The 22979-nt window shown below is 45.1% G+C and overlaps 2 protein-coding genes and 1 long non-coding RNA gene across 3 annotated transcripts; 2 read left to right on the top strand and 1 right to left on the bottom strand.

Annotated features, from left to right (window-relative positions):
* Positions 1-1944: 1944 nt before the first annotated feature.
* On the top strand, positions 1945-3188 carry LOC147246851 (uncharacterized). The gene is made up of 3 exons (XR_015109820.1): positions 1945-2010; positions 2368-2689; positions 2818-3188. It is a non-coding gene; the product is annotated as an uncharacterized LOC147246851 (long non-coding RNA).
* nol10 (nucleolar protein 10) lies at positions 2506-16467 on the bottom strand. Its single transcript, XM_086182992.1, has 21 exons — positions 16285-16467; positions 15982-16027; positions 15755-15853; positions 15563-15640; positions 15436-15473; positions 15093-15229; positions 14927-14992; positions 14761-14821; positions 14004-14089; positions 13788-13866; positions 13196-13345; positions 12978-13044; positions 11748-11800; positions 8646-8772; positions 7638-7717; positions 7411-7509; positions 6710-6802; positions 6426-6602; positions 5756-6066; positions 5564-5666; positions 2506-4826 (listed from the first exon to the last, which is right to left on the bottom strand). The coding sequence occupies exons 1-21, from the start codon at positions 16348-16350 to the stop codon at positions 4689-4691; spliced, it is 2154 nt and encodes a 717-aa protein (XP_086039118.1). The 5' UTR covers positions 16351-16467; the 3' UTR covers positions 2506-4688.
* Positions 16468-17597: 1130 nt separating this feature from the next.
* On the top strand, positions 17598-22712 carry LOC147246849 (V-type proton ATPase subunit C 1-B-like). The gene is made up of 12 exons (XM_086182564.1): positions 17598-17969; positions 18403-18470; positions 19649-19734; positions 20183-20277; positions 20514-20605; positions 20690-20785; positions 20894-20962; positions 21537-21629; positions 21719-21806; positions 21883-21980; positions 22071-22200; positions 22594-22712. Exons 1-12 carry the CDS (start codon positions 17736-17738, stop codon positions 22684-22686), a joined length of 1242 nt encoding a protein of 413 aa, XP_086038690.1. The 5' UTR covers positions 17598-17735; the 3' UTR covers positions 22687-22712.
* The last annotated feature ends 267 nt before the right edge of the window (positions 22713-22979 follow it).

Here is a 22979-nt window from a genome sequence, read left to right as displayed (position 1 = left end):
TTGTCTGGAGGAGCTAATGGCGACTGATGGCTAACAGCATTTACTTTAACAAAATGAAAAACAAGACACAACAAAAAAACTGCCCGAAAATGAGAGTTTGCACGCCTTCAGGCGCGTCGTCCGGTACGTTTCAAGTCTTCTTTATGCAGCCAGACGCTCAGTAATTCACCAGCACTGTGGTTTGAGCTGTAAAATACACTGAATGACATCCATATTCATATGAGCGCCCGTGCAGAAACACTAGAAAGGGTTTTGCAAGTGGCTGAGGGGGGAAAAAAGTCAAGGGAGATTTGATGGAGCATTCTTCTTCTCCTAATTACTGGGAATTTTTTAGGAACAAAAGGGTTCAAAATACGTGGTACCCAGCCAGCGCCTGACAACAAGAGGAACGCTCTAGATCTGCTCAAGTATGACAGTTTATTCACTTCGCCCTCAGCCTTAAACCTCTAAATATAAAAATAGTCTGGGGACCCTGCAGGCATCGCAAATATTTCCTCTTTTGCATAACTTGTTCCAAAATAAAGTGTAAATAAGGGAAACAGACAGTCGCTCACCCAAAAACAGCAACACGTTTAAACCATACGTTGAAAGCAGGGGTTACCCTTCCGACAAATTTGGGATGAAAGGCATCCCCCCTCGATGCCTGGAGAAGGATTCAGGCTCTTATCGACCAGCGAAGTTCCAAGACTTCTTCTACACGTCTGAGGTAACATTTCATAACTGCTCATTTTTCAGAAATGTCAGATTAGACCAATTTTATGAGTGCATACTTAGCTACAGTTATTGACAATTTATGTGGGCTGATTCCAAAAAAAGACACCCCCCCCCCTTGTAAAAAACAAAACAAAAACAAAAACACATGTATTAGCATAAACCAAAATTAGAGATTTTCCTCAGTTTATCACAAACGTTTTTTGTTGTTGCTTTTTTTGTTTTTCGAAAAACATTTCCAGGACCAGAAATAAATACTTTTATATTTCATGATATTTCAGGTTCCTCGTGACTGTACGGAAACTGATCTGGGATCAGGATATTTGAGTTCAAACTCAGCCGATGTTCTTTCCTCCTCCTGGGGGACGGTTCGACCTTTGACACGCACCAGCAAATCAATGACACTTTACATTTCATCATGAAAACCAATCCACGTTACCTTTACCTTTAAAAAAAAAAAGAAGAAAAAAAAAGAATGAAATGATAGCGGATAATTTGAGGTGTTCCTCGTTGTCGTGATCCCAGCTCCTCTCAGCTTTTCGGGGCTTTCTAGTGAATTTCTGCATTTGTTTATGTTATTTTATTTTTTTAAATGCTGCTCAGCTCACTTTAAATGTCCGACAACCCACCGTACACAACCTACTCAGCACCAAACAACATTTCGTGACTAGCAAGTGAACCAAGTGGAACAGAGCCACATGTTTCCCTCGGGGGGTGGAGGAGAGCAACAACAAAGCTAAAATAAAGTGAATATTGTATCAAAGCAAGCGGACAAACCGCCACCGCTCCAAATGAATTACTTTGCTACACAGTTTCTGGCTGCGTTGAAAGACAACCATTCGGTATTCGTTCAACATTCCTCAAGCTGTAAAAAAAACAAACAAACAAAAAAACTACTTAATAAACAATAAAATACTTGGATGTGGTGTAGGTTTTCAGGGTCCAGATTAAAGTAAAAAAATTTGCTTTCACAACCAAATGCCACCCGAACTAATGGAATTAGCATCATAGCGGTTGGAATATGTTAGCTTACTATTTATATGCTTGCATGCTATTCATTTTATCACTTTTTTTGACCCGTTTTCTAGGAATAACTAAGTAAAGAATTTGTTTTTAAATGTCAGCATGCTAACGCTAACCCTTGCTAAATTAGAATTGTAAACAGGCTACCTGTTAAACTGTATCATGCTAGCATGATCATATTGGCGTTTAAATCCAAGTCTGTGCTAGCATGTAGCATTTGAATTTACGCTAATTCACTCAAAACCACAACAGAGGAAACAGCGTGTAACTAAAAGGGTACAAATGTATCTTATGAAAGACTAAACATCTTTTATTCAGAATTAGATAAGAAAAAAAAACATGTAGCGCCTGATGACGCGTCAAACGTTGCAAGACCTCCTCCACGTTTGAGTTACGCTGTTTGGCAGAACCGGAAGTCGACTGTATGGAATTGGGACACAGCTCCGCTTGCTGCTCTGTCGGCATTTAGAAATGAAACTTTCCAACCACGAACCAAGTTACAATCCTGCAAACAAGTGAAAACGTGCCTTGATAACTTCCACAAGGCAGCGACGCCACAGCACGAGGCATGTTGTGGTGCTCATAAATGTTTATGTGGCGCGGTACTAAATATCGCTTCCTTTCCCTTCATAGAAACCCCATTTGTTATCTGACTCTGTGCCAGCGCTGGCTGACCCACTTCCTGTGGCCTGATTGCCAGTTGTCATGGTGAAGCTGAAGCGTCATGACAGGAAAAAGGGAACAATTTGCCTGGAACCAAGAGAAAAAACCCACACCACATGACACTTTGCTAGATGATGTTTATTTGTTCTACATTTTGGACGGTGTCACTGGTGACTCAACGCATCGGCACATAAACTAGGCTGGACCTTTGTCTCGGGGCCCTCTGCCCTTCCTACTCATGGCCGTCTCTCAACAAATGGCTGATGAAAACCTTCCCGCTCATCCTACCAAGGTATTGTGCTAGGTTTTTTTTTTTGTTCTTTGTTTTGTTTTCGTTGTATTTTTTAAAAAAGTTGAATTGAATGACATATTCAGTGAATTGTTTGTCATGTGTGAGGAACCGTGCGCTTTCTTTCCAAGCGTTGGAAGGCTCCGACGTTTTCTGAAGACAAAGCAATGACTGATAATTCCACTGATGATCACCTCTACCAAACGGGGACGCACGACCAGAGACGGCAGCAAAAATCCCCTGGAACTGAAAGGAAATCTGATACCTGAGTTTCTGCGGCTGTGATAGAAAGGATACCAAAAGAAACTCATATTTGCAAGGTGTTATTAAGCTTTTTTTTTTTTTTTTAAATGTGTAAGAATATAGAATAAACACTTCCAGATTCCAAAAATGTCAATTTCAATTATTGCATGCTGGGAGCAGGAGAGACTAGCGAGCAACTGTTGTGTGACAAACATGACCGCCTACAAAAAAGCAAATATTTAGTAGAGTGACTCATAAATCACTGGTTTTGTTTCAACATGTTTAGAAAAAAAACAAACTTTCATGCAACTTGACTTATTAAATACTCTCATAATGGCAATAATTTGACACAAATTATGGAGAGTGAGAGTCTCATCAGCTGCCCTTCCCCGTATCCGCTGACAGATGAGATAAACCCTGTTAGTCACTGAGGTTTTGAGGGACTGTGTTTTTGTTTTTTTTGTTTTTTTAATTGACCTTTAAACACAGCCAGGATATTTGTTAGGAACTTCTCAGAAATAAACTCATAAATTTGTTTCCCAAAACTCCGCATGTTCCTCCTCATACATGCAACTCGGCATGTGTCTGGCGCCAGAGCCACGCTTCTCCAGGCTGCAGCGGGACTGTGCACGCGCGCTTCTCCGGGACATTTGTATGCTACTTGCATGTAGCTAGCATTTGTTTTCATCTGGTTTGCTCCTGGCAGCAGTTACAGTCAGCTATTAATTTGCTTAATTTCCTTGTCTGTACCGGACCTTGTTGAGATCTGGTTCCTCTGAGAACAGAAGTTACCCAGCACACCCTTCCCTGCCTCCGTCTGCAGACACATTTACATAAGTTGCTTATGCAGGGTGATGTTAATGTCCAACATGCTAATTTACTGGATTCCTCCTCAATGGTTTGTTGTTCATACGGTCACAAAAGCTAACAGACGGTGAAATGAGCTCCAATGAGCCCGGGGGCTAGTGTTACTGGCCGAGATCCACCTCCCTCACATTTGAAAGAGGCCAACGCTGGACCAGAGCGGGTTCACACCATGTAGCATATTGGGGGAAGGGAGGAACACCCAGGCAGCCCCTCTATTTCCAAGAACTGCAGTTGTTGGCGGGGAAAGAGAAAAAAAAAAAAACATTCCTCAGCCACATTTCCCTCCTCCCCTCCTTTCACTACTGACGCAAGTAGGAACTTAACTCCTGCGAAAGAGCAGGCTCTATGTTGTACAAGTACTTGCACAAGTTGAGCCTTTTAAGCACTCGGGTTCGTATAAACTTCTTTTTTTTTTTAGCAGTAAAAAGATGTCAAAACGTATCTCCTCACTTAAATATAAACACTTTGTATTGCTGATACAGAGTTTGGCTTCACAATGTACAGTATCACAAAGAAGATAAGAAACACTCCAACATTCACGCACACTTCTTACCCCTTCATTAACTGAAACCCAAGTCCCCGCCTGAGACAGAGCAAGTCCTTTCAGCTCTGATTCCTCCTGGCGCCACCCACGTTAAAATGCATTCAGAGAACATCAAAGAGTTTTGGATATCGCCGCCAGGTGTACGCTGCCATGAACATTAAGGTATCAGCTCTTAATGCTCTCTGAATTTTGCGGCACGTGGCCACGGGCACCCGGGAGCTGGGTCGGCTCAGCCGTTCCATCTCCTGTGCAGAATGTCTCCAGATTAAGTTTAAAATCAGTGTTCTCGTGTGTCTGAAGACTTCAGGTGAGGCCTCATCTGAATCCAGCGCCACTGAGCGCGGCAGACTAGCGCCGGCCTCTTCCTCTGCCACCGCGCCAGCCCCTCCCTCGGCCGCTGCTCAGGTGTCCGGCTGAGCGCCGGAGCTTCCTCCTCTCCTCGTGGTGGTCGCGCTCCGCCTGCTGCTGCTGCTGCTGCTGCGCCGACTGCAAAGGAGAAGAGATGAATATAAGAAATGTTCTGCTGCCTGTGTCAGACGCCTGGTGGGAGCAAAGGGAGGAGAGAACCATCTTTGCGTCAATAACCCTGACCAGCTCATTTTCTAAATGATTTTGTGCTTCGCACCTGAACCCGGGAGCACAGAGCACGTTTCCTAACGACTGTGAGTTTCCCAGAGTTTCACTCCAGTTTTCCAGATATTTAAGGTCATCCTTGTGTATGTATCCTCTTTGCTATTTATTCAGTGAGTGTGTAATATTGAGGTTAGCATGTTTTTCGTGACACGCAACATCATTTTGTGTGGTTTGTCAAATCTATTGTCTGATGAAAGTTACAAAATGAGTGAGTATCTCGAGAGCAAAATATTGTAGTTTTACAGTTTCAGACCGCAGGAGCTGCCATTTTAGGAGGTCTCAGGGGGAAATATGTAAATACTACAAGGTAGAGACTTCCAAAGTAACCAGAAACACTCAATGGTCCAGACTGGATTCATGAGTAATATGATGCTTTTGACCACCATCTGAATGTACCAAAACAACAGCAAATAAACTGCCATCCTGGAGGGAACCAAGATGGGTGGCTGTTGTTGCCAGCGTGAGCCCGGGTCAAGTCAAACCAGATCCTGCAGTCCAAACACACCTCATAAGTCCTGGTTTCATGGCTTCGTACAGCACAGGAGTATAAGAGGAAAAGCCGGGGGGACAGTGCAACATGAGCAAGTTACCTTTTTGAGAGTAAAAGTTAGCTGTTTGCTGCCCACTGCAGTGTCGGCCACGTTGCTGGTCCCAGAGCGTTCCTCTAACTTCAGACGTTCCTCCAGAGACGCTCTGAAAGAACACACACGCTCTTCAATACCTGATCAAATATGCCGTCTCGTCTTTTAACAGTTCAGTTTGACACATTTCCAAGGACATACTTCTGCAGTTTCTGCTTGCGGGCCATGTCATTAAAACTGCGGAACTCCTCTCCAGTTTTAATCTGATAAAACAGAGGCTGACTTGTCTTCTTGCCCTCGGCCATGTTTGAGGTTTTCTCTCCTCCATTCTGGTGGCTCTCCAGCAGGATGGTGCTGCGGTTCGCATCCTTCCTCTGCTGCCGTTGGCGGTCTCGGTCCTCCTGCCGCAGCAGCCGCCGCTGCTCTCTCACCTCCTCCACCCAGCTCTTATCATCATCTGAGCTTTCTTCCTCGGAGCTGTCGCGCCCCTCCACCTCCTCCTCTTCAGCCTCCTGGACAGAAATGCAACAACCACTGGTGTGATGTTTTTCTTTGTGACAAGCGAAGGCTTTACCCCTCGATCGTAAACAATGTCTAGGAAAGTTAGTGTGTACAACAGAATCTGTTTACAGAGGTCTGTCAGCAAGAGATAGAAAGATAACTGTCTGGAGATATTATGGGATGCTAGAAACCGATTTCACACTTACTTACAATACTTCCATAGAGGAAATGAATGTATAAACCCACTATTAAGTTATGGTACTTGCTTTAGGCTTATGGGACATTTTGGGAAATACGCAGCTAGGTGTCCTTCACACAGACTTTTCTAAAGAACTGACAGAGCTTTGCCTCCAGCCCTGTACAGACTTGCCTGCTGAGCAGCGGCAGCTTGCTGGGCCAGTAGACGCAGCTTCTTCTTCCTCTTCTGTCCCACTTTGGAGACGATGGGGTTGAGCAGGCGGAACTCCTCGCTCTGCTCGTCCACCTGGTAGTCGGGGTTTTCAAACATCATCTTGAAGCGGTCATCACCCAGGATGGTTGGGAAAGCCTTGAGTTTGAAACGTTGAGATAACAAATTGAAACTCTTGGTTTCCTTCAGAAAAAACACCTGAGGGACAAATTCCCACTTTGAGTGATCAATCTTTGATTTCCTACCTTGCCCTTCTTTTTCCGAGACGCCAGCTCTGCTTCATCGTCACCCTCCTCCATCAGCTTGAGAGCCAACTCCTTGTTCACTTTAGGCAGCGTCTGCCTCGGTCAGGACAACACGTACAGTTGATTAAATATAAGGGACAAGTTCAAGAATCGAATTTCATTCCACGAAGAGAGTAGAACACGTGACAACACAGCCAACGTGTCATAAAAAATGTTTCTAAATGAATAAGAGAGTAAGGAGGCCCCTCATTACATTGAAGATACTGTAACCGTCCACCTTCATTCTTTTATATGACACAGGAGTTGCCAGGGTGCTGGACGGTGAGTGACAGCGTGTTAGGGGTAGTGTTTCTGGCTGCCTGAGGGTCCCTGGGCATGCATGAGACTCTCCAACGTAGGGTTGGTAGTCTACAGACAGACCACCATCAGGGATCATCCATAAACCTACTGATGTGGTTGGAGAGGAAGGAGGCGGTGCAGTTGAGGGCTACCATGACATAATTTCCCTTCGGGGATGAGTGAAGTAATCTATCTAGCAGGGGGCTCATGACGTAGCCCTGTGGTGCCCCTGTCCTCACTAAAATGAGCTTAAATTTCCGCTGTTGCCCCGCTGTTAGAAAATCAAGCACCCGGTTGTACGCACCGATGACTTGAGCTGCAACTACCAGGAAGCATCAGGTCATTCAGTCTGAAGCTCTCACCTTGGCTTGCACTCTCTGGGTCCTGGACTCCTCGATCTTCTGCCGGATCTTCTCCTTGCGATACTCCTCATACGCAAAAGGATTTGCCAGGCTCTTCACCTGGGATACACAAAACAGCAAATCTGTCAAATTCATTTATTCTTGTTTCTCTTGGGTAGTGGCCAGATGAAACTTTAAGATCCAGACAAATATTCAAGATCTGTCCCACAGAGCTTGAGACACTGCACCTTATGATAAAGTCGGATGTCCATGAAAAAGCCGTGCATGTACGCTCTCAGGAGGGACGATCCAACCAGGTGAGACAAACCTTATAAAAACAGAGGACAACACAAAGTGAGGAATTTACAAAAAGTACATTGGTAAATGTCTAGTTTTTTTTCTTTATTTTCAGGAATTACCTGAGAATACTTGTTGTTGGAATGTTTTTGTTTTTTTTAACTCCTTTTATATCTCCTTTTCCAGAACTGAAATGTCTGATTAATTTCATTGTGTCTAGGGGCATTTGTGTAGCTGACCAGGATTGTAGTGTGCAAACAATTGTGGTAGTCAGGAGAAGTGTCTCCCTCCTGAGATTAGTCATTCTTAGAAAAGACATCTGTTGCGTCAGAGCCTGTGAGCAAGCAAGCATGCGTGAATGGGAAGGGACGCTGAGAATGCAGAGTAAAAGTGGTCTTCCCAGGATCTTCCACTCAGTCCACCCCGGCTGCCCCGCAGTTACATAACAGGGCCACATTACGCAGCTCCTGTAAATCAACACCATGGTTCTCCCGCCTGCCCCCCCTCCCCTCCGCCTTTATTCCACTGCAGCCAACCACCTCTCTGCTTCTTGTCATTTGATCTCTTTACTGCTGAGCCTGCATTCCAATGTTCATTCAACCTTTCCAGTGTCCAACCCCCCCCCCCCCCCCCCACTTCCCACCCCTCCTTCCTACCACACATAACGACTTTTCCTACCTAAAGCTCCAGTGGTTCTCCAAGCCTCTACTTAGATGGTCTAACCACCTGTGGGAACCCTCCAGGCAGCGAAAAGGTCAATTCACAGTTTGGAGTTTAATTGGCAGGTCTGGGAGTGAGTTTCTTTATATGACCAGTGACCTTTTTAAAGGTCTCCAAATAGCAGAGAGAGAGAGAAGCCATCCATTGCTTGGTTAAGATGACATATCTCTGCTTTCAGACTTGACTTTATTCTCCCACGTGTACAAAAAAAAAAACAAAAGAAGCCACAAAGCTCTTACCCAGATTCTCCAGGTCCTTTCGTGTGACAAACTTGTAGTCGTCATACACGGTGCTCTCCGGACTCTCCTCCAGCTCCTCGGTAAGGTTATCAAGGAAGGAGCACCACCGAGGTGCAGGGCCCAGAGCCTGAACACAAACCAACCGGCTTTAACTGGTTAAAGTGAAGACTTTTTAAGACTGCTTTGAATGAAATATGGGACTTATTTTGCAGCCACACTGGCAAAAAAAAAAAAGAAAAAGTTTTGGTTGCTGGGACAACAACTGCTAGTGCGACAGTGCCGAAGGTCACCAGCAGCAAAGTTGGTGCCTCTTGGCTTTGTGTTGGTTTATACAGGTGATTACAGAACCGCCGACACAGCAGTTTCATTCCAGGATCTCTTTTTGGGATCGTAGCAGTCAAAAGTACACGATTACATTGAATAGACTGTGTTTTCTACCGTATTTTCTCTGAATTGCAGAGATTCGAGGATGCGTCGCATGCGTGACAACTGGTGTTTGTGGGAAACGCGGTCCTATCACGTGGAGTTATAACAACTGCATCCATGGTCTGGTTCTCATGTCCACATGAAGCCACTTAGACGAGCTCATGAACAAAGACTCGCTGTGTGTAAATGAGAGTGTTAGGAGTTATTTTACAAAGTGGATCAAACCAAGTCGTATGCAGTGGGGATACACAAGAACAGATCGATGGATTATTCAAGTTACCTGCAATCGACGTTAGTTACGACCTTGTGACTTTCCCCACCAACTCCACGAGCATCGTTGTGCACGACAGATTTGGAGAACAATGGGGAAGTTTCACAAAGTCGCAAACGCTCACAAATATCTTACAGTTTAGTTTAATTTGAGTATTTCGTGGTTGCCGGATTTTTTTCAAAGTTGCAAACTTTTGTGGCATTAATCGATTGAACCGGTGTGAATTCATGCGATCACAAGAATGCAACTTCCTGGAGGGAATGTCGGTTGCTGCAGCTACTTCTCCTTCTACTGGCTCAACAATTCAAAGGCCAAACAAACAAACAACTTCAGAGTGTAACTTCTTTACTGAGACATTTGCCTGAGTCTGAATCAGCTAGCTAGATGGGAATCACGCAGGCTGCCTCTACACTCCCACCTTCTGCTTGTTCTCCTGAGTTTGTTTAGTCCCCATAGACAATGACGTCACACAAAGTTACACACTGAGTCATAAGTCAATTAACTCCACTGTGCACCGTCGTCTCACGTGAGCTGATAAAGCGTCTCGCCGGGCCGTGATTACGATCTGAGCTGTCAGACTCATCAACTCAGAAAACCAGAGGCGGAGCTGACAGTTCACCTGAAGGCTGAGGAGGAGCCTGGTACTTAGAACCACACTGGCCATCTTCAGATTAAAAAAAAAAAAAAAAAAAGTTATCAGAGGACACGAAGATCAGGTTGTTTAGGTTGATCACGTGATTTCCAGAGAATGATGTCAAACCAGTGGGTGTCGACGCCAAGGTCTCTGAACTAAGAGATTTACAAAGACGCACTATGTGTTCCTCACCATTTCAACATTCTGCTCCTACCACAGAAGTACTTCACCGGATTGGGCTGGAGTGCAGGTCACCTTTCAATACTTTCTGGAATCCAAGTATGAAACGCACTTTTCCATAGTGTTATGAATGAGTGGATGGAACACAGCCCATCCCCGACGGGACTGATCAGACACATTTTCAAAGGAACTCATTCCAGTGCCAACACACTGATACGAGTAGTCGTGATACAACATACTGAACATTACTCCAAGAGTGAAGGAGGGAGGGAGAGAGACAAGAAAATGAAAGGGGAGAGAACAGAGGGAAGATAGACTTGGATGTTGTCGGCTCGACGAAGTGTTGCAATGTACCATGTAAGTAACTTAGAATTCATACCATGTAAACAACACGCTAAAGCTTAGCAGTGAAAGCAGCTTGCTGCGGTCCATCCACAGTGCCAGTATGTACGAGTTGCAAGTTTCCTTCTATTCCAGGCTTTATGGATATAATTTGATTTTGCAAATGGATGATTTTCAAATAAATAGTTCGCTATCCGGGGACAGACCTACACGTGACGGTGCTTTGTCAAAAAGTTTTTTTCTTGGATGGTCATAAAACGGACAAGAAGATAGTAAATGGGTTTCATGCTCCACTTCCCCTCACTCACAGCAGCCAGACGGTCTCTGGTCTGCTTCTGCTCCAATGTAGCGTCCTGTTTCAGTCTGAAGCGGTAGAGCCCTCAGCGGGACTGAGCAGACGTCGCTGGCTCTTCGATAGATCAGAGAAAGTAAACGTCTGAAGTAAAGTTAAGACTTCATTTCATAAACTAACTATGGTGTTTGTTTGTTGTGTGATTGTATTGTATGAGTGGTGAACCCCAGGAAATCCAGCCAACGCTTGAGGGGATCAACAAAACAACATTTAGTAGGGCTGTGCATCGGATCTAAATCGCAATATGGCCGACTACCCTACGAGCTGGAGGCCACCCGTGCGCCCAAATACTGTTCTGAATGAAACACTGTGGCGCTGCGGAGATGTTCCATCTACACGTGGCTTTCTAGATTTAAGAAAACCCCAACAAAATCCCACCGTTATCATTTTAAATGGGATTTTCAATAAAACCAGGAGTCAAAATTAAAATAAAAAAGCACTTCAGTCACTTTGAGATGTTTTCTCACAATTGTGCAGCCTTGTGATTCATCAAGGAAAGCAAACTTATCAAAGGAATATTGACAAGTTAATGCTTAGCACTGTGAAATTGGATAGACCGGAGTGTTCCAGCACGCCGAGAAGCAGGCGGATCAACGACTGCAGACCTGACCTGCCTCTCTAGAGCAGAACAGAGGCGCTGATATTCAGCACCGAACCTGGGATTAACACTTTACATAAAAGCAGATCCCAGTCTGCGCGCGCACACACACACACACACACGCACGCACACACAGAAACCTGCTGCGTGTCCTCTAGAAATGACCCGAATCACACATCTGCTCTGTAATAACCAGCATCTCATTGCTCCACAGAGTGAGAGTCACTCCGGAAGTGGGTGTGTTTGCTGCGCCTCTGTTGAGAGCTCAAGTCACAACTAAGTTATGGAAAAACACTCACAGGAATGTAGAACGTGTTCATCTTGGGATCTTCATTGGCGGTGAAGAGCATGCCTGCAGAAGACACAAGACAGGAGTCAAACAGGGCAGCAGGGGGGAAATCCAACTTGCCTCTTACGTAAAGTGAATTTAGTTCCAGTCGCGTGTCATTCAAGGTCCTGTTACACCTGAACAACGAGACAGGAGTGGTTTGGATTCAGCGGAAGGTAGAATTTAATTTTTTCTCTGAGGAGGACTCTGTTGCATCAACTGTTTCTGAACCTAAGAGTTTCACTTGAACGTCCTGCAAAGACTTCAGCTGCAGGTAAAGCAGCCCCCCCCCCCCCACGTGAAGGGAGATCAACCCCTCACAGAAGCCGCTGGCAGCAACCTGTTGACAACCAAAAAAGGGAATGGACCGTGGATGTAAACGTAACAGCCGTTGCCTGACATTTTCATATCACTCCAGCTGATGAAACGAACGGTTCTGGTGTCATCAGAACACTCAGATGATGAACCTGAAAAATGAGAAGGAGAACGTTCCTTCTGTGTGCTCTCTGCTGCGGCACAGATCGCTTCACTGACGCTCCACAGGTGATTCAGCATGCTTGATCGACCAGCGCCGACCAGTGCCAGTGCCACAAACACAGACACACACACACACACACACACACCCCAGTGGCCCAACACTGACATGTGCTTCGTTTTTCACTAAAACTACAAATCCCATCAACATCATTCCTGACAGCTGTACTGCTGGCCGATTGAGCTGCCTGAAATGAAGTTGTTTTGATGAACCGTTCTCATATTTGGGTTAAACTTGTTTTTTGTTACACTCACACTCACACACGCACGCACGCACACACACCCGAGCGTACGACTCGTTTCTCAACGCGTCTCATAAAATGACAGTTGACAGTGGTTTACATCAGAGCCAATTGTTAACTTCAGTTCAGCGCTCCTGTGTAAACCCACGGACTTACAATGATGAAACTCAACTTCTACATCAAATGGTGTGTGATTTCTACTGTAATATGGCGCCACCTGGAGGTGGAAGAGAAATGGCTGATAGCAGGATGTTGTGACAAGAGTCAACAATCAAAATATAGCGTCCTCCAGGTGCTCAGAGTGACAGACACGGACAAATTGATCGCTACTAAATCAAAATCCAGGCAGAGCACAAGGACAACACCCACACCCCACCAGAGGCTCCATGCCTGCTGCAGAGAGACGGCAGTCAGGCAACGCTCACCTGAATGAGGATAGATGCAAACGTCGTTGATGTTGGCCTGAGGCTGCAGGGAGGAGAACACCTTCCCCTGTGGTCAACAGAAGAGGTTACTGACATCTCATACATCAGTCAGGTCCGTTTTCTTTGTCGGACACAAGAAATGTTGTAATGTTGTACGTGCAAATCTGACGAAACCTCAGGCATATTTCTATTCTGTCATTTGAGACTGCCGGGCTTACGTTGTCTTTATTCCACATTTTAATGATCTTGGAGTCTGCAGACACGACCAGGTCCATTTGCTCGTGGAAGTTAAGCGACTTGATCGGCAGATTGTAGAAGTGGTCTTTCACTAGCAGCGGCTGGCTGGAGCGCAGGTCGTACAGCAGCACCTTCAAGACAAAGAGGAGAGAAAAACGCTGACAATAATTTCAAGCTATGAGAGCTTTGAGCGGAGAAGTTCAAATTCCCAATTAAGGAGTTACTTGTGAGCATTTTTCTGCACCAGGATTATTAGAACAGCCTTGCATGACGGCTGTTTTATTGATCACCAGCTGCTCTTGACCTTTTTGGTGAAACCCTCGCCTGTTTTGGTGACAGTGACTTCCTCGAGAAGATCACATGACGTAACGCAAGAAGAAGACGTGGGATTTCACGCCATGTGGGCAGCTGACAGGTTACAACGACACCAACAAACAGAAGGGAAGTTGAGGACACAGAGCCGCCGGCCAGTGATATCGTGTTTCTCACACTGACTGGACTGACGTGACAGTCAGCGGCCGTGAGAAAACAGTGACACATCTTTGAGCCTCAGAGTGCGCGGTTCTGTCTCACCTGCCCTGTGCTGGTGCCTACAGCCATGGAGAGGGAGCCGTTAAACTTCAGCACGCTAACTGAGGGCAAACGTTGAACTCTGCAGACAAAAAAACAACAACAACAGCATGAAATCACTGTCATGTCGAGAGAACACTTGTATCTTTTTTCTTTTTTAAAGCAGAGAAGAGAACAGAAAGAGCCGTGTCAGTCTCTCTGGGACAGTTTGGTTCTTACTCGGAGTCTTCAGTGACGCAGCTCAGGGCACAGTCCAGAATACCCACCCGGTTCCGGACACGAGGGTCCCAGCATTCCACCTTTCCCTGGTAACCCAGCAACGATGTCAAACAACCAGAAAACCACGACTGACACACTTAGAACTGGAGAAACACTTCTGAGAGGTTGTATCATTAACAGGGGACTGAATTTACAACCATGAAACACTGCAGTGGGCCTTCCTTCTTGTTGGCAGAGGAAACAGTTTGAAAAATCTGAACTTGAACACTGAGAAACGGTGCACCAGGCTTGTTTTTCATCAGACCAGCTGGCGTGTGATGCTTCACACCAAACAACAGCAGGGAACTTAAAGAAGGGAAATGTTAGGAGTCCCAAAACTGAAAAAGGCACAGTTTAAAATAAAACAACCAAAACAGCAACTTCAGTTTTAAATTGCTGAAATGATAAATGGTAAGAAAAAAAGAGGCGTGTGACCAAATATGAAAAGGTTTATGAAAATTAACCACCAACTACTTTGATGCTGGATTGGACTTTCAGTCATTTTGAAGCAAAACCATAAAACATCTGCTGCGACTACACAGACGGATTTGCTGCGTTTTAGTCGTTGATGGTTCTTTGAGTTCTGGACTGTAAACTTTCGGCTCTGGAAACCAAAGTGCTATCTAAATACAGAGGAAATTATTGATTAATCAATGGTGGAAATATCTGGTAGCTGCAGCTCTAGCCGCTAGTACCTGGTGCCTCTGTTGGCTCTTACCTCAGATGTTCCTGTGGCAAACAGATGATGGACGGGGTTGATGTCACACGCGTTGTGCTCTCTGGTTAACAAGGCAAGTGAAAGGAGCGGCAAAAACGTTAGCCAACACAGAAAATGTGATATGACAAAAAAGTCTAAGAAGGAAAACTTTGTGTGTCACACTCACACAGCGTCCGTCTGAAGAGAGTTGAGGAAGCGGCCTTGTTCCAGATTCAACCGATAAACCTCTGAACTGAACATGGAAAGACAAACGGCGACAATGTTGTTGGCAACTGGAAGCATTTCAGACAAGTCTGAATAAGAGAAAGTCAATCATTTAACTCTGAACTCACCTCGTCCCCACAAAGTAGAGGTCACAGGAGGGGTAGTGGTAAGAAAAGGCCCGCCCGAACTTTGGAATACGAGTCTTGTAGTAGTGACCGTGCTGCGAGTGGAACTCTACGTAGCGGTCACAGTGCAGAAACACCAGCTGAACACGCACGCACACACACACGCACACAGGATTGAAATGAAGAGCAGCTGTTCACGTGAACACTGACCCATCATCATCAGCTACATATTTGTATTTCAAAAGTGCCGACTTGCAGTACATAATGAACATTTTAAGAAACAAAAGCTTTTACAAACCACAAACCTATTAGGCCAAAATTTTCCAAAGCCAACAATGAGACTTACCTTGGAGTAGTCATCAGACAGGATGTCAAAGGCCACAACTTGGGGAGGGAGAGAAAAGGAAGCCATCAAAAAAGAGACAACAACAATGCAGAAGCCCTACACGAGGAGGGATTATTTGGGGATTTACCCTCTGAATCCAGGCAGCGCTCAAACTTGAGGGAGAGCTGGTAGGTGTCATAACAGCGGATCCTCGGTTTGTAAGTACCTGAAAATAAAAGAAACTCATAACATCCTCAGCAGTTTCGCTTAAGGGCCACTCAGTGCCACTTTATAAAAGGCTCAAACAAAAAACTAAATTATCATGGACTCTTGTCCTAACCTGCTGCCAGGATGAACTGGCCATCCTTGGACACTTTGATGGAGGAGCACACTGTGGGCATCTCAAAGTCCTGGATGAGCTCGATCCTGCGCTGGATGTCTAAACAAAGAAAGAAAACACAGTAGGAACAGAGGTGTCAGCAGAACTGCAGGCATCTATATATCTATATGTGAACATATCTATATATATCTACATGTGTACTTATATATATGAGGCTGGTGACTCACCAACATCTTTCTTCTGCAGCTGCCTCTTCTTACGGTCTGACAGCCACTGTGAGGGACAGAGTGAGAGGTTGTTCATGTTTAACAGCTGCATATTGAAAGCCGGCATGGGAGTGGGGGGGTACTACTGATTTAATGACTGTTAAATAAGGTTCAATTTTACTTATAAGACTGACAATCAAGAAAATACTAAGTTATAAGAAGTTAAAGAGAGTTCGTCTGACTACGATTGTCGTTGCTAGCTAGCGAGTTATTTAGCAACCCAACAACATTTCAGCCAGCGAAATGAGGCTAAGTCCTTCTTACCTCCGGCAGAGACTTTCCGTGGCTCAGGTTATAAATCTTCACATCATTCACACTCGATATCTGCATTTTTAAAGATGATGGATTCCGTGGTCTCTCATTACACAGTTACTACACCGGTGAGCCCAATCCACGTTGTTGCCTCCGCGCAAAAACAGGAAGTGCTGGTGAGCTTTCGGAAATATGTCCGTGTGGAAACACCGAAAATCAGTCAAAACGCACTTAGTACGTTGTAAAGTCCGTCCCATCGCCTGTTCCTGCCCACTTTAGCTTGACCCCCGATGGAGAAAATCACGGGGACATTGTAAGAACTGATTGACGGTTTAATGACTGGCAGGTATGGTAGTCTATAAATGTAATGCAACGTCACAACAGCGTCTTCAGCTTCAGCATCGTCTGGCCAGTGCAACACTCACAGTTCACCAGGAGGCTCACCATGTTGAGAGCTAAAATATAGAAGCATATTAACAGGTTATGACATCAGAGGTACATGAATATATGATTCATGTATGTATTAAATACCTGTCGCCATTCCCTGCCTGATATATCTCAAAGGCAAAAACAGACAAAACTGACTAAATAAATGCACATAACAGTGACATATTGTACTTTTTTGGAGCTGAATGCAATTCACGGTATGCTGTGAATTCAACTTCTCAAATTACAGAAAAAGGAGGAATTTTGAAAGTGTTTTTAAAGAATGTTATTGTATCTTGATTAATTTCTTTGAGCAACATATATTTCCTTATGAGAAGGTGATAAACACCCTTTTGAGTGATTGTGTTTTTGTTTTTTGTTTTGTTTTGCTGAATAATTCTCAACTTGGCTCCCAAAACTCAAGCGCACCAGAACACCTTCCTCCGCCCAAGCAGCAACTCCACACATCCATTTAATCTTTAAATAGGTTCTGTTAATTAGGTTGATATTCAGAGGTGTAAAAGGTTGTGTGCAGTGTTCAAATACTTTCACTGAACTGCGACATGCATCTGTGTCACAAATCGTATTCAGTATAACAAAAAAAAAAAAAAAGAACAGCAAAAACACATTAAAAGGAATCAGGATTTTAAAACTGACGGGTTTCTGTGACAGCAAAGTTGCAAATGAAGTCGCTGGAGAGTGTTAGATTAGCTCGTTGAGATCCTAGAGGACAGTGGGCTGGCTGTGTGTCTCATGTGAAGCTGCTGCGGCACTGACACAGGAGCCTCATGACGATTACCAGACGGTAAGAATTCCTGCTGTAAAAGCTCTTGTCTTTCTCTGTTTTAGTTCAGTTGATAGTCATTTCTTTTTTTTCTTTTTTCTGTTTTTTTGAGGGGGCGGGGAGGATTTGAAAGCATTAAATTCCTTTAAATTGAAACAAAAATAAATGTAAAAATGTACAAAATACTGACGGCTGAAACAAAATTTGACAGAGTCTCAGTGAAATAGAAGGTTTAATCTTGATGCTGAGCTGAATGTGCTGCGTTTGCTTGTTTGCTCTGGTGACAGACCATCCCGTGCCAAACTGTTTTTGTTGGGAGGATTTTGACTGGACCTCTTTATGTGAAGCACTGGAAGTCATGACAGACTTGTGGTTGATTTCTGTTCCGCTGGACAAGCCCAGTTTAACCAGCGTAGAGAAACTAAAGCGTACCATTGCCAAAACGAACCTGGTCTCCTGCTGCAAGTTCTCCATCCCAGATCTCAAGGTAGGTGAGGATGTGTGTTAGATTCTGTCCCCTTGAACACCACCACAAGGGTTTAGTTACTTAGTAAAGTCTGTGTGTAAAAGGCTCTGACCCGGTGACTGCTGTGAGAACCATAAAGCATGAAGAATTGTAAGTATTAAATGGGTACAGTGGAGGGGACTGGAGGAGGCTGATGGTGTTTGGTGTCCTTCTCTGGTGAGGCGGTGGAAGCTCAGGTTGCTCTCTGCAGTTTGAGGCAAAATTTCCGTCTGACCCACTTCACTCGGTGTCACCTGCCTGTCGTCACATCTCGACAACAGCAATGGTCCCGACAGTAAAAACCACAGTGAGCGTGTCATGTGATCAGGTGGAATCTTAAAAACCAGTCATAAACAGCACTGTAATCTCTCAGCGATGCCACAACATCGTCAGTCACGGCCTGTTCTGACCTCAGGTGGGGATACTGGACAGTCTGCTCAGCGTGTCGGATGAACTCTCTGAGCTCGACACACTGACTGAAAGGTAACACATATTGAGAACCAAACTGATTATGTGGGCTACTTCACTAATGAGCGTGTTGTCTTTTTGTCTCATTGATCGCTGCATGTTCGGGGCTTAGAGTGCAGCCCTGTCCTCAATAAGACTGTGAGTCAGAGTGCGGTCGGCGCCATGATTAATTGATGGTCAGAGGAAGCTGATGCTTGGTTTCCCTCCTGATTTTAAATTCATTGTTGGTGTATTTTAGGTGCAAGGGAGGGCATTAAAGTAGTACTTCACCCAAAAAAGTGTTCATTCCTTTTCAAGAACACACAAATAAGTGTCTCGAGCTCTTGTTGATATTTTTCCCCTCCTGCATCATTTCTTAATCACTCTGGGCTCAGAAAAAGCCAGACACATATTTAGTTTGATGCTAATGGCAACACGGCTAACAGCAGCTCCAGCAACTAGACAAAAACAAAACAAAACTGTGTTTCCATCAGTATAATCCCTGTCCTGTTTATCCAGCTGTATGCTCAGTAATCCACAAACACTTTGAATTGTGCAAAAAACAAACAAACAGACCAAAAAAACTTCCAGTATGGCGCTGGTTTTCAGTAGAGCAAAGCGCAACCAGCTGCCCTCATCCAGGCCCGTTGACAGTAGCTGCAAACTTTAAGTTTGTTTCTACCTAAAATCCAAGTGTTTGTTGACTCCTTAGCTGACAGCTGGAGGGGGAAGACGTGGATCCTACTGATCCATGCACTCGAGAGTTTGCAAAAAAGATGTTTGTTTGTTTTTTTGAGGGGAATTTTGCTGTCATTATCCGTCAGTCACTATTAGCTTTGAGCTAAATACACAGTACTGTATGTGACAGGCTCTTTCTGCTTTCCAGAGTCAAAATGAAGAGATGCTAGAGGTGAAAAAAAAAACTTCTTCTGGAGCTGAAAACTCCTATTTGTGAGTACTTGGCAGGCAAAATACCCTCTAAGGGTCACGTTGAAGCTTCTGTATGACGTCAAAATACTGTCCAGGAAGGTCGAGCCCGTGTGTCCAGATCTTAAGGGAAGTCTTGACCGTACTCGTACCAGTCAAACCAATAATTTTCATCACCAAGGAATGATTTTATTAGAGACTTCCAGGCTCTGTATGACAGAAGAAGTGCCTGATTGAGTTTCTATCAATATTCTGTAATAATGATGTTTTTCCTGTTGACTGCTCAGTGTGATTAAAAAAACATGTCAGTGCATGAAGGAGGTGATGGAGCAGTCTAGTGACAAAGTGCTGGAGAAGGCCTTCGCCAATGGAGGTGAGTCATACCACACACACACACACACACACACACACACACACACACACACACACACACACACACAGAGGATTGAAATGAAAAAAAAAATTGCAGTGAAAAAGAAACTAACTCATGTATCTGATAGCTTCGCCCCCATCAGGCCGCGGCAGGAGGCAGAGAGCTCGTCAGTGTCCCCTGAAGACGCACCTCCAGTCTCTGAGGGGTACGTTTGAACTGCAACCCTGTGTGACTGAGCGCTACTGACACTGTTGCTGCCCTCACACCTCCAGAATAACATGCCGATTCCAGCCTGGAATGATGTGTGTTTGCAGTTTCTCAGGTTTTATCTTTGCGCTGGCTTACGACTTTGTCTGTGTGTGTGTGTGTGTGTGTGTGTGTGTGTGTGTATGTGTGTGTGTGTCTCTCTCTGTCTTTCTGTCTCTCTCTCTCTCTGTGTCTTTCTCAGTGGACCTTCTGACCTTTGTGACAAAGTTTCAATGGGACAAAGGCAAATATCCCACAGCTCTGCCTCTGACCAGCCTTGTAAACATGATCAACAAGGTATGGAAATTAGCATCATAACTAATGCTAACTAACAAACATCTATAATAATGGTATATTCACATGCATTAGCACTCATCAAAACAAAGTACTTCCATACTCTGCATAGATCCTGCAGAGTATATTTGTCTGAATTTCCTTTCAGGTACTCACAAAAGGTGTCTTGAGCTCATGAGGACGTTTCCTCTCTCTATTATTTATGGGTTCTTGTCTGTTGATTCCTGCATGTGTGTCAGGAGGTTTTGCAGGTGGAGACGGAATTAAAATCGCGAGCTTCGGCGTACAACAGCGTGAGAACCAGCCTGCAGAGCCTGGAACACAAACTGGAGTGAGTGAGTCTGGGATCAGCTGGAGCGGATCAGTTTGTGTTCTGCTGTCGGTCCATCTTGAGCTAAGAAGTTTGTCTCTCCAGAGGGAATTTACAGACGCGCAGTCTGATGGAGGTAGTGAGGAGGGACGACCTGGTGGTCTCAGAGTACCTCACCACTCTCCTGGTAGTGGTCACTAGGTCAGAGACAACAAGTTCCAAGTGTTTTCAGTTGGTTTAACTCTTTACTCCTGGTGTTATTATAACCACAACTCTAATGTGTGTTGCTGCGAATCCGTGTGGGAACAGAGGGAACTACCTGCTGTGGGAGAGGACCTACGAATCGTTCTCAGAGTTTGTGGTTCCACGCTCGAGCAGGTGAGTTGTCTTTCAGCACTCCTGGCCGTAAGACAAGCCAATCACCGTGATCCGATTACTAGAACACCAGCAAAGCTCCGAGGAGCTGCTCTCAGCGGCTAAAGGTCGGGCTAACTAACAACAAGTGTTCCATTACCTGCAGAAAGTAAGAGTGGCTCGAGCTGTTCAGAGAGAAGTCTTCTTGTACGGGACAAACATATTCACTTGTTGTCCGAGTCAAAGCTTGAGCTGGGAAACCTGACACCAAAAAAGAAGGTGCTTTGAAGGACGGAGACCGAGCAGAACAAGAAGGAAGTTATCATGAGGAAGAATTTACCATCAGTGAACACAAACAAAGCCTGTTAATTTAATTCAGATCATTGTGATATTTTATCATTTACTGCTGTTCACTGTGATACTTACTCAAAAAGAATATTTTGCCTTTTAAGTACTCACAAGCAGGTGCACTCAAGAAGGTAGATTTCACCGCAGAAAAGGACAATTGCGCATCGTTAGCTCAAAGCTAATGGTTTGGGTTGATTCTCGCATGCAGCACTGCATCCCCTCTAATTTTCTCTCAATTTTTGACCATCAGGAAACTCTACGAGAACAGAGAAGGAGGCATTTTTACGGTTACGCTTTTCAAACGAGCCGTGTGTGAATTTCAGGCCAAAGCCCAGGAGAGCAAGTAAGCGGGATGAACAGGCAGAAACGGGCCCATCAAGCCCCAGCCATGTTGTCTGTCAATCACCATAGTGTAGCCTCTGATCCACACAGGTTCACCGTGCGCCACTTCAGCTTTGACGATGAGGAGAAGCAGCTGCAGGAGATGAAGCAGCTCAGCGTTCATGAGACAGAGCAACATGTGAGTCCTGCTGGGGATCTGTGGTCTCTCCCTGAGTGTGAGGCGTGTGTCATACGTGTCCATGCCTCCTCTGTAGGGGACATTTGTTCGCTGGCTGAAGGTGAATTACAATGAAGTATTTGTTGCCTGGATTCACCTGAAAGCTCTGAGGGTGTTTGTGGAATCAGTCCTCAGGTCAGTGCTGATGTCGTTTCATGATGATTAATCATTTGTTTCCGTGTCATCTCCACGCGTGAGTAGACTCATGATGATATTCCCCGCCAGGTATGGGTTACCTGTGAGCTATCAGGCCCTGCTGCTGCAGTCAGACAGGAAGTGCTCAGAGAAACTGAGACAAGAGCTCGCCTCCTTGTTCGGTCATCTGGACCCGACTGCTGCCGTCAGCAAGACAGACGTGAGGGACGACACTCAGCGTCACTGTTTCATCCAGGAGACAATAATTCATTCACAAATGGGCTACAAAAGAGCTGAAATCTTCAATCTGGAAAATAAAGGAAACAGAGAAATCGGTAAATTCTTGAGGCTGTGGGTGTATGAGCAAGCGAGGGTGCTGTCAGCCATCTGCTGGCCAGCCTTCGTGACATCTGCCTCATGCAGATTCATCCACCGACTTGCCAGGACGCAGTGACAAATATGAAACTGTGGACAACTTGCTTGCTGTCTGCGAGATAAGCAAAACACAATTAGCTGTGAAAAGAACACAAACACTGCTGCAGCTGTGTGTGACGCTTTTCCGTGTGTGTGTGTGTGTGTGTGTGTGTGTGTGTGTGTGTCTCCCTGTGGCCAGCAGGTGACCTGTGACATCCCAGGGCTCTCCCAGCAGGAGTACCTCTCCTACATCTGCTTCCACATCAACATGAGCACGCTGGACATCAGCTAGCAGTCGGCGAGGAGAGAGCCCAGAACCAAGGCCCTGACGCCCCTCTGCTGCCTTCTTGTGTTCCCCTGAACGACACAAAAACTCTTCCAACCCAAACGGGCAGGAGTGTCTGTGTTCCAACCCCAGTGGGACCGTCCGCGTGCGCATTTATGCCTTTGACACTGCTGCGAGCCTCTGGGAAATATGGATGTTTTTATGATGTGACGCTGGTTATAATCACGTTATGTTTCAGCACTAAAATGCTTGTTTAGGTTGGTGAAAGATCCGGCATTGAGCTGAAATATTATCTTCCG

Source organism: Aulostomus chinensis, chromosome 17, assembly GCF_037954235.1.
Source record: "Aulostomus chinensis isolate RoL2024-O1b breed Wild chromosome 17, RoL_Achi_v1.0, whole genome shotgun sequence".
In the NCBI taxonomy this organism is placed as follows: domain Eukaryota; kingdom Metazoa; phylum Chordata; class Actinopteri; order Syngnathiformes; family Aulostomidae; genus Aulostomus; species Aulostomus chinensis.
Note: the sequence above shows the minus strand (reverse complement) of the source record. Positions and strands in the feature narration are given on the sequence as shown.

Coding starts and splice junctions, on each gene's coding strand:
- LOC147246849 (XM_086182564.1), top strand. CDS start 17,736: ATGTGCTGCGTTTGCTTGTTTGCTCTGGTGACAGACCATCCCGTGCCA. Junction 20,606..20,689: donor AGCCTGGAACACAAACTGGA/GTGAGTGAGTCT, acceptor TTGTCTCTCCAG/AGGGAATTTACAGACGCGCA. Junction 21,630..21,718: donor GCCAAAGCCCAGGAGAGCAA/GTAAGCGGGATG, acceptor TGATCCACACAG/GTTCACCGTGCGCCACTTCA.
- nol10 (XM_086182992.1), bottom strand. CDS start 16,350: ATGCAGATATCGAGTGTGAATGATGTGAAGATTTATAACCTGAGCCAC. Junction 15,474..15,562: donor GCGCTGCCTGGATTCAGAGG/GTAAATCCCCAA, acceptor TCCCTCCCCAAG/TTGTGGCCTTTGACATCCTG. Junction 6,803..7,410: donor CCCAGAGAGTGCAAGCCAAG/GTGAGAGCTTCA, acceptor TGACCGAGGCAG/ACGCTGCCTAAAGTGAACAA.